Here is a 16,184-nt window from a genome sequence, read left to right on the forward strand (position 1 = left end):
CTAACGCCAAAACTGAGGTCTGTAATCTCAGAAACAAATCTGCAAGAACGGTGCAAAATTCTGTATGTTGCAAAAACAAGAAACAATACCATATGGTCACATCGAAGACAAAAGTATAAAAGTGCAGCTTTCAAATTCAAAATTGAACAGAATAAGTTTTACTATTCAAGTCCCAGTGGTCTAACTTTATACAAGAGAGGAAAGGTCCCAGCTAATCCCATTACGAAAACATGGCTGGAAGTACAGGGAAATCTTAACAAGGGACTGACCAAAGCTAACTTCAGACTCCACCTGACAACTGCCCCCACCCAAACCTATTCTCTTCTACTCCGTATCAGCCCTGCTCTCTTCTCCCCACGCTGCCTGCCCCCACCCTTTCTACACACAAAAGCCGTGCTGGCTTTTTAATCCTTTAATTGAGTCTTTGTAATTATAATTAAACAACTACAGACTTCCATCCAGACAAATTAACTCAAATTAAATTCACAAAGGCACAAGTATCTCCCTCCAGCTCTCTGAGGCCTTTTAGCACTCCCTGAAGATGTCACTGTACACAACGCTTGCACTGAAGTGACTGAAAAAGCTGGGGAGTTTTTATTTTGCCTGTTTTCTTTTGTTACAAACAATGCACGCACTACTCGAAATCCTTATTCAGAAAGCTGGTGGAGATCTTTACAAATATTTCCGTAAATGGCTGGAAACAAAGCCAAGGATCCCTAAGCTACAGAAGAGCAAAGGTCGTGAGATTTAAATGTTGTTATTTTCTGAAAATATTGCTGAAGTCGTCATTTGTGGTAGTGGGCAGAAATGTTTATATCGACAGTTTGAAATTAATCATCAAAAAATACCTACTACAGCTAGTTCAGCTCCTGATACCTGACAAAACTATGTTGGTGCATTCTCACTTGAAACCCTTAAACCCAGCTGGCACAGAAAGAAGCTAAACGCCTGACACAGGAGTCAACACAGCCTCCACAGCTCAGCACAGTCAGAAAATGCAGATGTCTTGAAGTATATCGCAGAAATAAGAGGAGGAGGAACTAATGGCCTAAACAAAGCAATGGGAGTGTGACATCTGCCACATTTTTTCTAGCACACAATTAACTCCTGCTTTTCCTAATGTAAAAATAAATGGACTCATCATAAGTTTATACCTGTGTCATATCAATTGTTGTCAGCTGACGGATAGGGTCTGAACCCCATCTATACCCCAGGCCACTCCTGTTTTCTAGGACAAAGCATTAGTTCAGCCCACTGTTACATTTTCCAAGACTGGACTAAGTTGTTGTGTTAAAGCGGACCATGGTAAATCCGGACAAAACCTTCACAGGTTACACCTTGTTTTTCCCATACTGACACCTTGCACAGATCTGGCTTCACAACAGGTCCTCCACAGTTTGTACAATGCTTTCTTGTGGTTTGACAAACCTAGCCAACCCTTTACGAGAGATTTCTTTACTAATTGACTTGGACAGATCAGGGACTAGTATTACTACCTTGTTGTGTGCAACCTGTGGCACACACTTTACTGCTGGATCAAACATCAATGAATCTGCCCAGGGAAAAGGATAATACAGTGGGACTGCTCTCAGTAATAAAGCACCATTATGCCTTTTCACGTCTGATACTGTTGTGATGTTTAGAAAGGCTGTTAAGCGCAGTGCTGAAACTGTACACCACAAACACAGAGCCCCCTCAGGGCACACACTGGAAACTAGATTCCTATCTCAATCTTGTTTTTCTTCTTGGTGAAGAAGAAAACAAAGAACTCTTCGTGTAAAATAAAAGAAAAACGGCAGTCTTACAGCACATAAGTGAAGAAATAAGAAATAGTTTGCAACACCAAACCAGTGCCCTCACCTTACCAGAGACAGGACATTTGTCTTCATTAAGGAAAACACTGTGTGGATAACAGGCTCTGAAATGTTTGTGTCTTCAGATTTAATGAAGATTAATGGCTTTTCAAAAACGTTGTCGGGCAACAAATAAACAAATAAATATCAACTTAAATGGCAATAATAATAATATTTGTATAAATGGCCCTTCTTTTAAATAGTAATGGAGCTTGTCTAAGATATCAGGGGCTCAGAGGCTGCACGCAGGGCCTCTTCCATGCTGAAGAGAGCCAGGACATATACAGCCCAGAAAGCTTTGGGAATTAAGTTAAATGTCCTTGTGTCCTCTAGCTGTTCTCCTGTTGAACCCCAAGCCCAAGGGCTCTGAGACAGAGACAGGGAGAGGGGGAGAGAACTGGCTGGGCCCTTTGGCCCTCTGTAGAAGATCGGTTTGTTCTTCTGCTATCAACAAGAAAAAGCTATAGATTTCCAATACTGTTAAAGGAATCGGAGCCCAAGCAGCAATTGTCTGAAAAAGAGGTTTAATGAAATCAATACTGAAAGAAAAAATAGAGATAATTTGGGCAAGTATGTTTCATAAGTTTGTTATGTTAAGCAAGGTAAAAAAAATGTTAAAAGAAATACCACAAACAATAGTAAAAAGTAATATGAATAATTTGTTTGATAAAATACTGATTGTTCGAAAGCTGACCAGCCATAACCAGCAACCACAGCATTTGTGGGAATAACTAAGGAAATTCCAATCTGTACTGTCTGTTTCAGTACGTGTCAGATTTCCTCTCCTCTCTACCCAACTAATCTTCTTTCTTTCCGTTTTGAATATATGAGTATGTCAATTTAAGTGGCTCTATTCAGCACACTTTCATCATTATTTACAGGCACTCAGAGGAAAATAAATACTCAGATACCGTATGTGCACATACATAAACAATCTCAGTGTGAAGTGTCTGAACTTTGTGTTTAGTACTGTACCAGGGCTGAATCTAATAAGGGCTTTTCTGTTTTTTCTAAGAATCCACATAGAAGGAACCCTCCCCAAGTCTCTGATACAGTCAGTACAGAAGAATCTTGATTGGGTTGTTAGTTTAAAAGGGGGGCAGCAAACAAGACAGAGCAGGAGAAAGAGAGAGATAAGGATGCAACGGGCCACTTACACTGAACACTGGCCGTCCCAGTCCAGGCGAAGGGGTCAAGACCCCCAAAGAAGGGGCTCGCCTTGCGCAGCATGCAGGCACCCCGATTGGTGACGTCGTAGAGCTGCCGGGGGGCCATCCCCAGAGCCTCCATACAGTCAAACATGGTCCACTTGTTCACGCCCCCCCCACCCCTCCACCGGTCAATTGCCCCTTCCCTTGGACTCGCCTTCCACACGTCACAGAAAAACCCACTAAAAACAAAAACAAACCCCAAAGCACAGCAAAACTGGTTTGGCACCTCCTATCTTAATTTGCTCCCCCAATTTGCAAGTCCACCCCTTGTGCAATTCACACCCGCCTCTCAGTGGGCACCAAGCAGAACTGTGTCTGACTTTCGCGTCCTCCAGCACAAGCCCCCTTTCAGCCTGTTTCGTAGTGCTGGTTCCTGGCTGGCTCCTGTAGTCTCCTCCTGCCCCTGGGCTAGCTGTGCGCTGTCTGCTGAAACAGACCTAAATAACAGGCTCGCACAACACTCACTGCCTCCCAGATACTGTGGATCAAACCAACTGCCCAGGCCCTCACAGGGGGAGGGAACCAGGTGGGGAGAGAAGAGGAGAGAGGACTGAGGCAGAGGGAGAAGGAGGGAGGAAGGAGAGGGAGGGGTGTGTGTTGAGTAGAAGGAGCTGTGCATTGTCTAATCTGGTTACAGGACAAACTTTCTTTCATTTTTCACTCTCTCTCTCTTTTCATCTTCTTTGAACATAAAATAATAACCCCCCACCCCCACCCCTTTGTCCTCCACAATTTCCTAGTTCTCTCACTTTATTTTGCCCCTCCCCCATTTCCCTTCTAGTAAATAAGTGCCTTTCTCTGGTTACAGAACAGAACCCCCTCTAATCATAACCATATTAAAGTACAGCCACAGAGGCCAAAACCACCACTGAAACAGAAAGAGAGACAAAGAGAGAGCGTGAGTGTGTGGTGACTGAGGGAGAGAGAAAAAGAGGGGCTGAGAGTGCAATGTAACTGCAGGTGAGAGAGACAGAGAGTACAGGCTGACTGCAGGGGAGACAGAGGGAGACAGAGTACAGGCTGACTGCAGGGGAGACAGAGGGAGACAGAGTACAGGGTGACTGCAGGGGAGACAGAGGGAAAGACAGTACAGGGTGACTGCAGGGGAGACAGAGTACAGGGTGACTGCAGGGGAGACAGAGGGAGAGACAGTACAGGGTGACTGCAGAGGAGACAGAGGGAGACAGAGTACAGGGTGACTGCATTGGAGACAGAGTACAGGGTGACTGCAGGGGAGACAGAGGGAGACAGAGTACAGGGTGACTGCAGGGGAGACAGAGGGAGAGACAGTACAGGGTGACTGCAGGGGAGACAGAGTACAGGGTGACTGCAGGGGAGACAGAGGGAGACAGAGTACAGGGTGACTGCAGGGGAGACAGAGTACAGGGTGACTGCAGGGGAGACAGAGGGAGACAGAGTACAGGGTGACTGCAGGGGAGACAGAGGGAGACAGTACAGGGTGACTGCAGGGGAGACAGAGGGAGAGACAGTACAGGGTGACTGCAGGGGAGACAGAGGGAGACAGAGTACAGGGTGACTGCAGGGAAGACAGAGGGAGAGACAGTACAGGGTGACTGCAGGGGAGACAGAGGGAGACAGAGTACAGGGTGACTGCAGGGGAGAGAGAGGGAGACAGAGTACAGGGTGACTGCAGGGAAGACAGAGGGAGAGACAGTACAGGGTGACTGCAGGGGAGACAGAAGGAGACAGAGTACAGGGTGACTGCAGGGGAGGCAGAGGGAGACAGAGTACAGGGTGACTGCAGGGGAGACAGAGGGAGACAGAGTACAGGGTGACTGCAGGGGAGACAGAGGGAGACAGAGTACAGGGTGACTGCAGGGGAGACAGAGGGAGAGACAGTACAGGGTGACTGCAGGGGAGACAGAGGGAGACAGAGTACAGGGTGACTGCAGGGGAGACAGAGGGAGACAGAGTACAGGGTGACTGCAGGGGAGACAGAGGGAGACAGAGTACAGGGTGACTGCAGGGGAGACAGAGGGAGACAGAGTACAGGGTGGTTGCCCTTGCTATGACCACTTTCATAAGGGATCAATGCTACCATCACTGCAGATTCAACCACCCTTGTAAGACATGTACTTGAAGATAAATCATCACAAACGTACGAAAACTAAAAAAGTTCAAAGTTCCTGTACAATGGTCGATGAAGGTATTATTTAGTTTACCTTCATACAAACCTTACTTGTACTAACTTAGTATAATGTAAAAATATATTTTTAGTCAATATGCTTATGGCACATAATTATCCACTTCGAAATATGTGGAATAGAAAATAATTTTAGACATTCTTTCTTTGTTGTTTTCCAAAATACAATTTCTAACAATTTGTTCTGGGTTACCTTTCAATATTTTTCAATTTTCCAGGACCAAGGAAACATTAATAATTTATCACCAATAGCATAGTTTAAATTGGAAACATCACCTCTTTTGGTGATGTATTTATATAAGTGTTTTAAAAGTAGTACTAGAATGTACTTAAAATATAACTCCCCTACACTGTTACCATAGCCATTGTTGTATAGTAAACTGTGAAGCACTATAAGATAGTGTTCACCTAGAAAAAACACTGCCTAAAATAAAACTTGTTCAAATTAAGAAGACAACACAGAAAGGTGATCTGATGTCATCTAAGTGTCTCTGTTGCTGCCAGTGCACATACTGTATCAGTAGCTTGCAAGCAGCTCAATCTGCCTGGAGCTCCACCCCCCTCCGCTGGCAAAAATGGTACAGTCCGGTAGACTCTGAAAAGACACCATTTCCTGTCAATCTGTGCTGTTGGCTGGGCTCTCAGTAAACACACACTCAGACCCCCTCCCTCTTTCTCTTTTTATTTTTTTTCTCCTTCTGTTTTTCTCTGCCCTCCCTTCTCTCATACTTTCTTGCTTTCTTCCCCCCCCCCCCTCCCCTTTTCTCTCCCTCTCTCTCTTTTTCACATCTTGGATGTATTTAGGAACATCACATTTTTGGTACTGTTTATTGACTTAACTCTATCAGAAGAAAAGGCATTGGAAACAAAGAAAACAAAAAAAATCTTTTCCCTCTCTTTATTTCTCTATGTGTTCTTCTCTCTCCTTCCCTCTGGCCTTAACTTTTTCTTACTTATTTTGTTTTCCCTCCCTAATCCTGAATTCCTCCTCATTCCTCCTATCAAACGATCCTACCCCCAGCCCCTCGGCTTCAGATCCATAGTGAATTCCAAAGGGCACGCTGATTAGCTCAGAGACTATGCCCACCCTGGGGGTGGAACAGCCCTGCAGCTCTAGATCTCTGGTCCCCTGGTCCCCTGGTCCCCTGAACTGGGTTTGGACACCAACCACCTGGAACTGAAGAGGGACAGTAAGAAAGTCTTTCAGAGAGAGAAGGAGACAGAAAAATCGAGACAGGACTAGTGCCAGGGTGCGAGCCGGTCTCAGTTGCAGTAAGGGGGAGAGACTGAGGGAGAACAGAGACAGATGTCCGAGACAAAATGTCATAGGGTGTCCAGGTCACAACTGAGATGAAAGAGAAAGACACAGAGTGGGTCTGAGACGGAGATGTCCAAGACAGGGTGTCCTGGTCACAGATGGAATAAAAGAGAGGGAGAAGGACATTCTCGTTTTTCTTCTCCTTAGTTTTTTCAGCTTCAGTGTATCACTTTCATTTTCTTTCATTCTCCCTCTCGATGCCCAGCGCTCCGCTCTGCTCCTTTGCTTCCTCACATCAGTCCTCTCTCCCCTTCCCCCGCTTAATTCAATCATGCTTTTATTGGAATGGCCTCTAGATTCAATTATTATTGCCCAAACCAGTGCATATTGTACCGCTCACACAATCCCTTTCTCCCTCCCCCCTTTTGTCTCTCAGTCATTTCACCAAAACTACTTTAAAGTTAACAAAGTTCTGTTAACCGTTTAATGCACTAAAATTATGTTTCCATTTCTAAGAATGTGTTTATTCTAACCTATCATCTCTACTGAAGAATTCTGTTTAGCAATTAGATACATCGCAATGCAGACATCAACATTAATACTGAGTACTGTTTTTCTGTGAAAATCTTTCTTTTTCAGCCTTCCAAAACCCTACATCCCACTCTCCTTTCTCTGCCACTTTTATTTCTTACTCTGTTTTTCCATTATTTTTAATAAGCTCGCGTCTTCTCTCTCTCTCTGTAAAGCGTCAGTTCAGTCTGACAGTACTTCACTGGGCAGGTCCGTTAAATTAAAGCAAGTCCTCAGCTGCCAGTGAAGTTAGTTTGGATATTTAATACACTCATACTACCCCCCTCCTAACTCCCTCCTCCTTTTCCTTCCCTGCTCGAGAAGCCTGAACTCTACAAGACACCCCCAGTGGGCCACTAACTTTCCCCCCAAACTTATCCTGCCCTTCCCTCTCTCCCTCTCTTTCTCTTGCTCTCTCTGTGCTAGTCCCTGTATTCCACAACTTTATTTTCCCTTCTTCCAGTCTTTTTCACACTCATCCCCTCTTTTGCTGCAATACTCCTTTCTCTGGAATCTCTCTATACAGTATGTGTATTTTTTCTGCACTGGACAGCTTTTCCTTATTTTTCTCTACTGCAGGTTTTAGACAGTCTATGCTTCTCTTTCGATGCTTTCTTTTTCTGTTCCATCTCCCACCACATTTTTCTCCTGTTTTCCCCACTGTCACCACATGTCTACTGCCCCTCTGTTCTTCCCTTATTTTTCCTTTCTTTCCACACTGCTGTTTCTTCAGTCTCTGCCTCTCCATTTTCCCTTGTCAACTCCAGAATTTCTGCTAGTTTCTCTCGCAGACCTTTCATTTCTCTCTGTCTGTCATGAAGGAGTGCTGTACAGTCTCAACATGGCCCTGTCTCTGTCCTATCCACACCTTGAGACAATTACTCTCCCCTCCACTTACCCCCCCAAGAACTAGAAACAGAGAAGTGGGGAGCTATAAGCAGACAGGAAAGGAGAGGCCCATTCTCTCTCTCACTTGCTCACTGTGTATATGTATCTAGCACAAACTCCCGCTAAGGCTACACTTACACACTGAGACACCAGTGTCCACATTAACACTCTGTAAAAACAAGCACACAGTGACACCAGGTATGGCAGTGGGAAACAGCACCCCTGACCAAGTCATATGACCTTTCTTGCCTTCCAATCTACTGCAGCAGAGGGTTAACACACTCTATTTTTCCATGCATTTATAAACGAATCAGGCACTGTTGTCTTCTTTGTGAAAATACACATAGCACTGTTTTTTCCTAATTCCGATGCGCACTGTGTTTCCTGCTTAATCAACACTCATGTCTACCATTCCTATTAACCGTTAGGATTGCCACTAACTAACAAACACAGTCACCTACACGCCATACGCCCTGGTGCTGTCTTCACCAACAGGACGGTTGGAGGCAGGTAAGAGGAGCCCGGCCTGCCTGTCTGGGCACGGGGGATGTGCTGGAAGAAGCCTGGTCCGATGACAGAGACAAGCAGCACAGGACTGTCTTCTCCTGCCTCAGGGCTCAGGTTACTGAGGCATGCCTCTCTGGGCTGCACAATAACACAGTGACGGGGGACTTCGAAAGGAAAATCTAGAACTTCTCTGCAAGACCCACATTTAAAAAAAAACAGAATCAGAAATTCTTCAAGACTCTCTCACCCTCGTGTTCTGGAAACTTCAGTCCATGATCTGCCGAGATGGCTGAACCCTTCATACGACAACAAAACTGCAGGATGACTACATCTGTGTTCCTTGAAAATGCACCCATCATGCTATCTGCTTATTGTCACAATTTCACCCCACATATCTCTAGAAAAACTAGAAGTCCAAGACAAAAAATACCTTCAGCCAACAGAGCACCCATGTTTTCCCACCTGAAGCACAGCATGGGTGGCATTTCCTCAAATGGGCTTGGGTTGTGGTCCACCCCCCCACACACACACACACACACACACCTTCCACCTTTTTAAAGAGCATGTCTGATCATTTTCTATTTATTTATTTCTTTTATTTTAGATTCAATGTGATTTACTATGGTTATCCTATTTCCCATATATTATTTAACAGACACCCTTCCTGTCTTCCTGTCTCTTGTAAATGCCGTTGAGTTTATAGAGATATGATCTTTTCAGCTAGCATTCACCACAGTTCAAACATATTTGTTCTTTGCATTCCATCAATATTTTTGAGACTAAACATGATTTATTACGTTACCACTGCATACCAAGAGAGCTCAGTTTCCCTTCCAGGCTGATTCACTCTCCAGTGGCACTGCTAACTGACTGAATGGTGACTGACTGATTTACCTATTATCTGAAGTCAAGATCTGTCCATTGTCTGGCTGTCCTACTGAGTGACTTACTGCTTGATTAACAGTCTGACTGCTAGACTATCTGACAGTCTGACCGTGTGGATGTTGTATTGACTATACAGCTGCTTTGCTAACTGAAAAGGCTGACACTAGAGATTGGGCTGGGTACAGAAATCAGGAATGGAAGGATCTCTGTCATGCTGCACAAGTGCCTCCTGCTGGACTGTGCTGGTGTACATGCAAGCCATTACTTGCCTTTAATCAGTAATTAAGAGCTGTTTTTGTTTCAATTTACTTTGACCAATACAGACTTGTTAAACTTTTAAATGATAGATTGGATTATTCTTAAGATTATGTGAATGTCTGTGAAAGAGAAAGCTCGGTGATTCGGTGGTTAAGATAAAGGCTTTGTTACCAGGAGGTTCCCTGTTCAAGCATGTCACTGACAGTGTTCTACCTTTGAGAAATTTACTGAACCTCCGTGTTACTCTATCCAGCTTACAACACACAAAACAAGGTCCTATTGTAAGAAACCCTGCAGTAGTAGTTGTCAGAGTATGATTTCCTCTGTAAATCACTCTGAAAAAGTCTCTAATTAATGAGTAATTATTTTTAAGAAATTGTGAGATCCATCATTTCTGTATGAAACCAAAACCTGACTTGAATGTTTTTTTCCTAATGTTCAGCAATGATGTCATGTTGCTGTGAGCATCATGATGAGTTAGCCGAAGGTCCTTCAATAGCCTCAGTGTGTGTGAGAGTGACAAGAGGGATGTGTTACTGTGCCTTGCCCTCAGGGAGAGAGCCGGACCCCCAGTCTGCGTGCAGGACTCCTGTGATACAATGCTATCCCTTCAGCACTCAGGCTAAGACTGCATGGCCACCCACCGGTCCTTCATTAGAGCAGCAGGGAGGTCAGTCACTGCCAATTTCTGCCTTGAACTGTGCTGCTGAATGATAAAAAATAATATTTTATATAGCACCCTTCACAGAAATCATCTGAAAGTATTTGCTCTTTGCTCTGCAATAAATATAGATACAGCTGAAATGCACACAGAAATGAAGAAATGTTGGAAACAACCAACTCTGAGGTGGAACATGACTGCAGACATTCTGCATCAGTATATCACACAATACTAAACATTTAATCCAGGGCAAGATCTCCAACTCTCCTCCTGGAGAGCCCCCGTCCAACAGTATTCATCGTTAGTCCTTAAATAATCCATTTTTAAACACCTGGAACAATTTAACTACAATGAATCATCTGTTGTTTAATGAAGAAGATTATTTGACACTAAAACCGGAAGCCCCTTTAGCATTCAATATTCAGGGACCCCTTTATTGAACTAAGCACCTGCTTTATTGAAATTATCTTACAGACGTTTTCCTAATGTTTAAACACTAGGTGATATGGGGCAACCTGTAAAACTAACTGGACTGGGACTCTCCACAACCCTTAATCTAGGTGGAGAGCCTTTTGAACACAGACAGAACAAGGCCAGGGCAACTGAAACAAGGTCAATAAGCCTAATAAATATTGTTTATTAACACTGTTTTTTATACTTATTGTTACACTTATTAATGATGGGCCTGACCTACATTTATTGAACAACAATTCAACCACGAAAATGACAGTTAAGATGCTATAGATAAAAAAAACTGTTGTGGTTTTGCAAAGTGAAGAAGTTCGATAGTGTTTCTCTCCCTCTCTGGTTGGCAGAGTCCTGACGTCCCCCCCGCCAACACACTTTTTGACTATGCCCTTTTCACATACCCCACCCTTGCCATCCTGAAGCCCCTCCCTCCTCCCTCGCCACTGCCCTGTCACTATCCCACACGTGCCCAGTGCAACCTCACGGAAAAACCCCGCCCATCTTCAAAGACGGTCTCTTTATCTTCATCTGTCATCGGGCAGGCTCGCCCGCGCTCTTTCTGTGTTTCTCTTTGCCAGTCTCTCTCCTTCAGTTTTTTCACTCATGTTGTACTTTCATGTCTTCCAAGAAAAAATGACATCAACAGCCCAGACGTACTGAAGACCTTCCAAGCAAAAAGTGACTTGGTGCTTTCAAAACGTATTTACCTCTTTTTTTTTTTTGTTCTGTGCGGAAAAGTACAAAATAAATTAAAAAGGTTCAATCTGACTTTTGATGTCTTTTCCAGGATTTGCTAACTCACCGTTCCCTTTTTATTTTGGGGTAATATTGAGAACAGTGATTTATCTTTCACAGACCTTGCTGTTTTTTCCTGGTTACTTTATCCTTTTGTGCAACGTGTGCACACTCAGAACAGTGGTTCAGCATATGTCTTCCCCACTCCCAGGGCATGGTGGAGCAGACATGAAAGGCAGACAGAGCTATCGAACTCGGAAGGAAAAAAAGAGGTAGTGTAGGTTCTAGGATAGAGCAAAGGACATTGGGAAAAGGGGGCACAGCAAGCAGTAATGGTCACTGCTGAAAGTCAGAGAGAAGGGAGGCTGTCGTGTTACTAGCTGACTGTAACTGGGACTCCCCAAGCAGTGGTATCTCAGAGATTGGGATGGAACTAGCCACCCAGCACTCTCTTGGCTCACAGTGACTCCTGCAGCCTCCTGGGAAAGTACAGTCACGTGCAGATTCTCAAGAGGTATTCCATAAGGAGTTTGGACTTCAAGATTTTCAGGCTTTGTGCGTGTGGGGTAGTGTTTTGAAGGTTCGTTGACTTTTTTCTTTCTCATGCTGTGTAATTTGACCGAGGCTGTGTAGTCATGTTACTAGCTGACTGTAACTGGGATTCTCCAAGCAGTCGCATCTCAGAGGATGGGTTGGAACTAGTCATCCAGCACTGTCTCAGCTCACAATGACCTCTGCGGCCTCCTGCGAAATTACAGTCATACAGGGCTGTCAGTGACAGAGGTGCCTCTCTTCCAGTCAACGCTAAACCTCCAGCACAGGGCTGCACTGCCTGTGAAGTATTGAAAGACAAGTGGGGAGAAGGCAGCGGAATCAAAGTATACTTACACTTCCTCATTATCCTCTTTGTGTTTCAAGCCAGGTAAAAAATATTAGATTATTCTAAATTTATAAACCCAAGACCTGTGAGGAAAGGAGGAAAGACAGGTTGACTGCGCAAGTGGTCAGAGCTGAGGGACAAAGAGAGACAGAGGCAGAGAAAAAAGGGAGAGTAACTGGATGTGTAGGGGCTGTCTAGACTGATTTGATATTTCTTTCATAAAATCTCCATAAAAATGATAAAAAAATGAAGAAAATCTGTTAAAACAACAAAGCCTTGAGACCTAGATTAGCTACAGCTAAACCGCTGTGGCAGGAACAGGACATCTGGTTGGCAATGTCAGAGAATACTCATTGTGAAAGTACATGTACAGCACTGGGATGGGGGTGTCCCAGGCTGACATTTACCAGCTCAACTGCCAACCCCAGACTGACAGTCACTCCTAGCCTTTCACAATTACTGACACCTGACTCTGCTTCAACCACCTCTCTTTCACTTCAACTGTAAGATGCAAAGGAAAGCACAACTGAAGTGCTGAAGTGTTACCATCTAGCAGCCTGATCTGGTCAGATCTCAGAAGTAGGGCCGGAGGTGGTCAGTACTAGGATGAAAGACTTCTAAGGAAAAATGAGATGCTGCTGTAAGGAGAGCTGCTAGAATATCCAAATAAATGGCAACATTCCCTAACTAGTGACCAAGGATATTGTGTTGTAGGAGGTACTGCTCATTAATAGGATCATTCAATAAAGTGAGGTCCTGACTATTTGGTCATTAAAGATCCCTATTAATAAACTTGGGTTATTACACTCATTGTCCTGGATAAAAATTCCATTCTAGGCCTTTCAAATCTGGCATCAGGTTTATCCTTAATTCAATTTTGAAGCAACTTCTCAATTTCTGCACTGCTGTGTAGGGGGATTGCTGGCGCAGACTGGCTGCTGTGTGTCACCCAGGTGGGTTCAGCTGGATAAAGTGGGTTCTCTCCTTTATGTAAAGTTGGAGATCCTTTCGGGGTGACAAGCACTATATAAATGCAGGGGTTATAATTATTAAAATAAAGCCAACGGCAGAGAAGGAGGAAAACTGTTTAAAAGCACAGAGTCCGGAAGGCAGCAAGTGTGAGTGATTAAAGATGAAAGACTGCGAAAAAGAGTGGCAGACCTACTGATTAGAGCTGTGAGACTCAGGGAGCCTGGCAGAGGGAGGCAGTGTGCACTAGATTTTAGAATTCAGAAAGGGATGGAGGCAGAATGGGTGAATGATTAAAGATGAGGAACTAGGAGAGAGGGATGGCTAGTGCTTAGAGATGAGGTACTGGAAGAGAGAGAGGGAGCTGTTGTGTGCTAGTGATTAAGGCTGATGGACTGGGAGAGAGAATGAACACTATTCTTAACAGGGAAAGAGCACACACACTTTGACATAATCATACATTTTCTCTGTCACACACACACACAGTTGTTTGCCAGTTCAGAGCAAGCCCTGGCTGAAACCCAACACTTCAAATCAAGTTTTATAAAAATAAATAAGTAGGTACAATGTGCTGTTTGTGCTCAGTGGCTTAAACACTGAAGTAACCTTTATTTTCCTGTTATCTTTTTTTTTCCATAAAAATGTGGCATTCATTTTTTAATGCTCCTTTTTCCATTCCAACTTAAACCACTTCCCACTAGAAAGTCTCTAATTTTTATATCCCCCCAGAGGCTCAAGAACCGGCATGACGGCTCACTTTCCCTGTGTGAGAGAGTTTTTGTGTGTTTTATTGTGTGACTGCGGGTCAGAGAGTGTGTGTTTGTACTAGTGTACGTATCCGACAGTGTGTGTGAGTAAAAGAATGTTTCGTGCCTGGGATTGTGTGATTATTTCAGTGTGTATGTATCTGTGTATGTTTTTAATTATGGAGTGTGTGTGTGAATATATTTGTGTTGGCATGTCTGTATGTGTCTGCTTGACTGCATGTTTCTATTTAAGATTGTGTTTAAACTGAGCGACAGTTTCTTTAGTGTCCTATAGGGGCAGTAAAGTGCAAAAGGAAAAGGAATATAACCTTCAATACAGTGCTCCAGAAGACTTTAAGACAAGACTCAACAGGTATAGTTATTAATTTTATTTTGTGCTCTACAGCTTCTTTTTTAAATTTAAAATTAAATATTTACCTCAATCACAAGATTGAGAAATCTACAAGAAAACTACAGGATTCTCAGAAAAAAAAAACTACAGAGCACATGCAGATATCCTTCAGGATCTGTGGGCAAAACTCCTTACAGATTCTCAAGAGGTAATCCATAAGGAGTATGGGCCCCAAGATTTTCAGGCTTTGTGTGTGTGGGGTCAAGTTTTAAAGGTTAGTCCGCTTTTTTCTTTCTTTCTCATGCTGTGTAATATGACCTAGGACTATCTGAGTTACTCTTTACCTCCCCCTCTTTCTGTCACTCCCTCTGCGGCAGCCCCAGTAGAAGCTAAAAAGTGCTCAGTCCAGATGTTATCTCATCATAAGTGGCAGTAATGGGCTTCCAGCTGTTTGTTTGAAGAGCTCAGATAATGACAGGGGGCAACTTGATAACAGCCTTTGACATAGACACATTGACACTTGCTTACACAGACACACCAACTCTCACTCGCTGCCTAAAAACATGTTGCTGCAAAGAGAGACACACAAACGCATATATACTCCCTGTGAAAAGCCCATACCTAACAAAAAGTGTGAAAAGCAAAACACAACTAATGGATAATGAAGCACTCACAGTGTGGCACAGAGACAACTACAGAGGCCTTATAAAATATGTATGATGAAAATTGTCCCTTTCATTTGTAACTAGATAATGGAAGTATGACATGTCTAAGTCAAACTGACTCCTACAAGTGCACCTGGTGTGGGAAATATTTATTAGACACACTATAAATATCTGGCTTATTACAAAAGATCACAGCTAGAAGACTGATCACAGCTGTATGACCAGGCAATTCAGAACTGAATTGGATAATGTTGTTCTTTGTCCCTTTTTTGCTCGATACTTAAAGCAACAGCTTTGTCAATACTGTAAAAACATGTCAATGAAGGAACATTTACTGAATTGAACTAAATAATTGAAAACTTAAGAATAACAAAGAAAACCCACAATTACAAATAATATGTACAGAAACCGAGGCAAACACAAAATGAAATAAAAAAAAGATTTAGGAACTCATACACAAGTATACGTGTATACTGGACACAGTATACATAGATCAGGTGAACACAATCTTATGAAAGACTGCATATATTTCCCTCATTCCTCTTCTCACCCTCACCCTCTCTCTCATCTCCATCTTTGTATGTTAAACAGGTATTTCCAAAAACGCTGCCAACTGTGCAGCTGTGGCACGCTGCTCTAACCTGTCAGTGCTGCTCTTTCCTTGGAAATGCAGCTCATGCACAGTAGGTGTGCCCCTGACTATTCTCTGTGCACGAGGCCTTGGCCTACTGAAAAATAAAGAGAACACTCGAAGACTCCGCAGCTTTTCCTTCTTGGTCCGCAGCATTATTTGTCGTTTTGTTCTGCACTCCAAAAGTCAAGCCTACAGACTGACTCTGGTTGCTTTAAAAACACAGACAACAACAGGGCAGGTCCAACTCTTAAATCACAAAAAAGTGAGCAAAATAAGACCTGATATTCTGCCTTGAAATGACAAATGCTGCGTTTACATTTTGCTTCCAAAGCTGAATTTTCTAGGTCATGTTAATTACCTGGAAAGGATTTTTAGAAATGCCAGGCAGTAAAAACCTGAAATCCAACAGTAAAGAACACTTACCCTAATAGTCATAATAAATATTAAAGAGCAGCACTAACCCTAAGTTTATGCACAACC

General features: G+C 43.4%; 1 protein-coding gene across 2 annotated transcripts in view; it reads right to left on the reverse strand.

Annotated features, from left to right (window-relative positions):
• Positions 1-16,184, reverse strand: part of rarga (retinoic acid receptor gamma a) — a 57,655-nt gene that overhangs the window by 22,781 nt on the left and 18,690 nt on the right. Inside the window, exon 1 of one of the 2 annotated variants that reach the window (XM_088913767.1) lies at positions 3,011-3,506. The exons of the other annotated variant lie outside the window; for it this stretch is intronic. Within the exon in view, the coding sequence (XP_088769893.1) occupies positions 3,011-3,155 (145 nt within the window). The 5' untranslated portion in view covers positions 3,156-3,506. Of the gene's footprint in view, positions 1-3,010; positions 3,507-16,184 lie in introns of those variants that run through there. 2 annotated transcript variants of the gene reach the window in all.

Source organism: Atractosteus spatula, chromosome 1 (assembly GCF_055471065.1).
Source record: "Atractosteus spatula isolate fAtrSpa1 chromosome 1, fAtrSpa1.hap1, whole genome shotgun sequence".
Lineage (NCBI taxonomy): Eukaryota > Metazoa > Chordata > Actinopteri > Semionotiformes > Lepisosteidae > Atractosteus > Atractosteus spatula.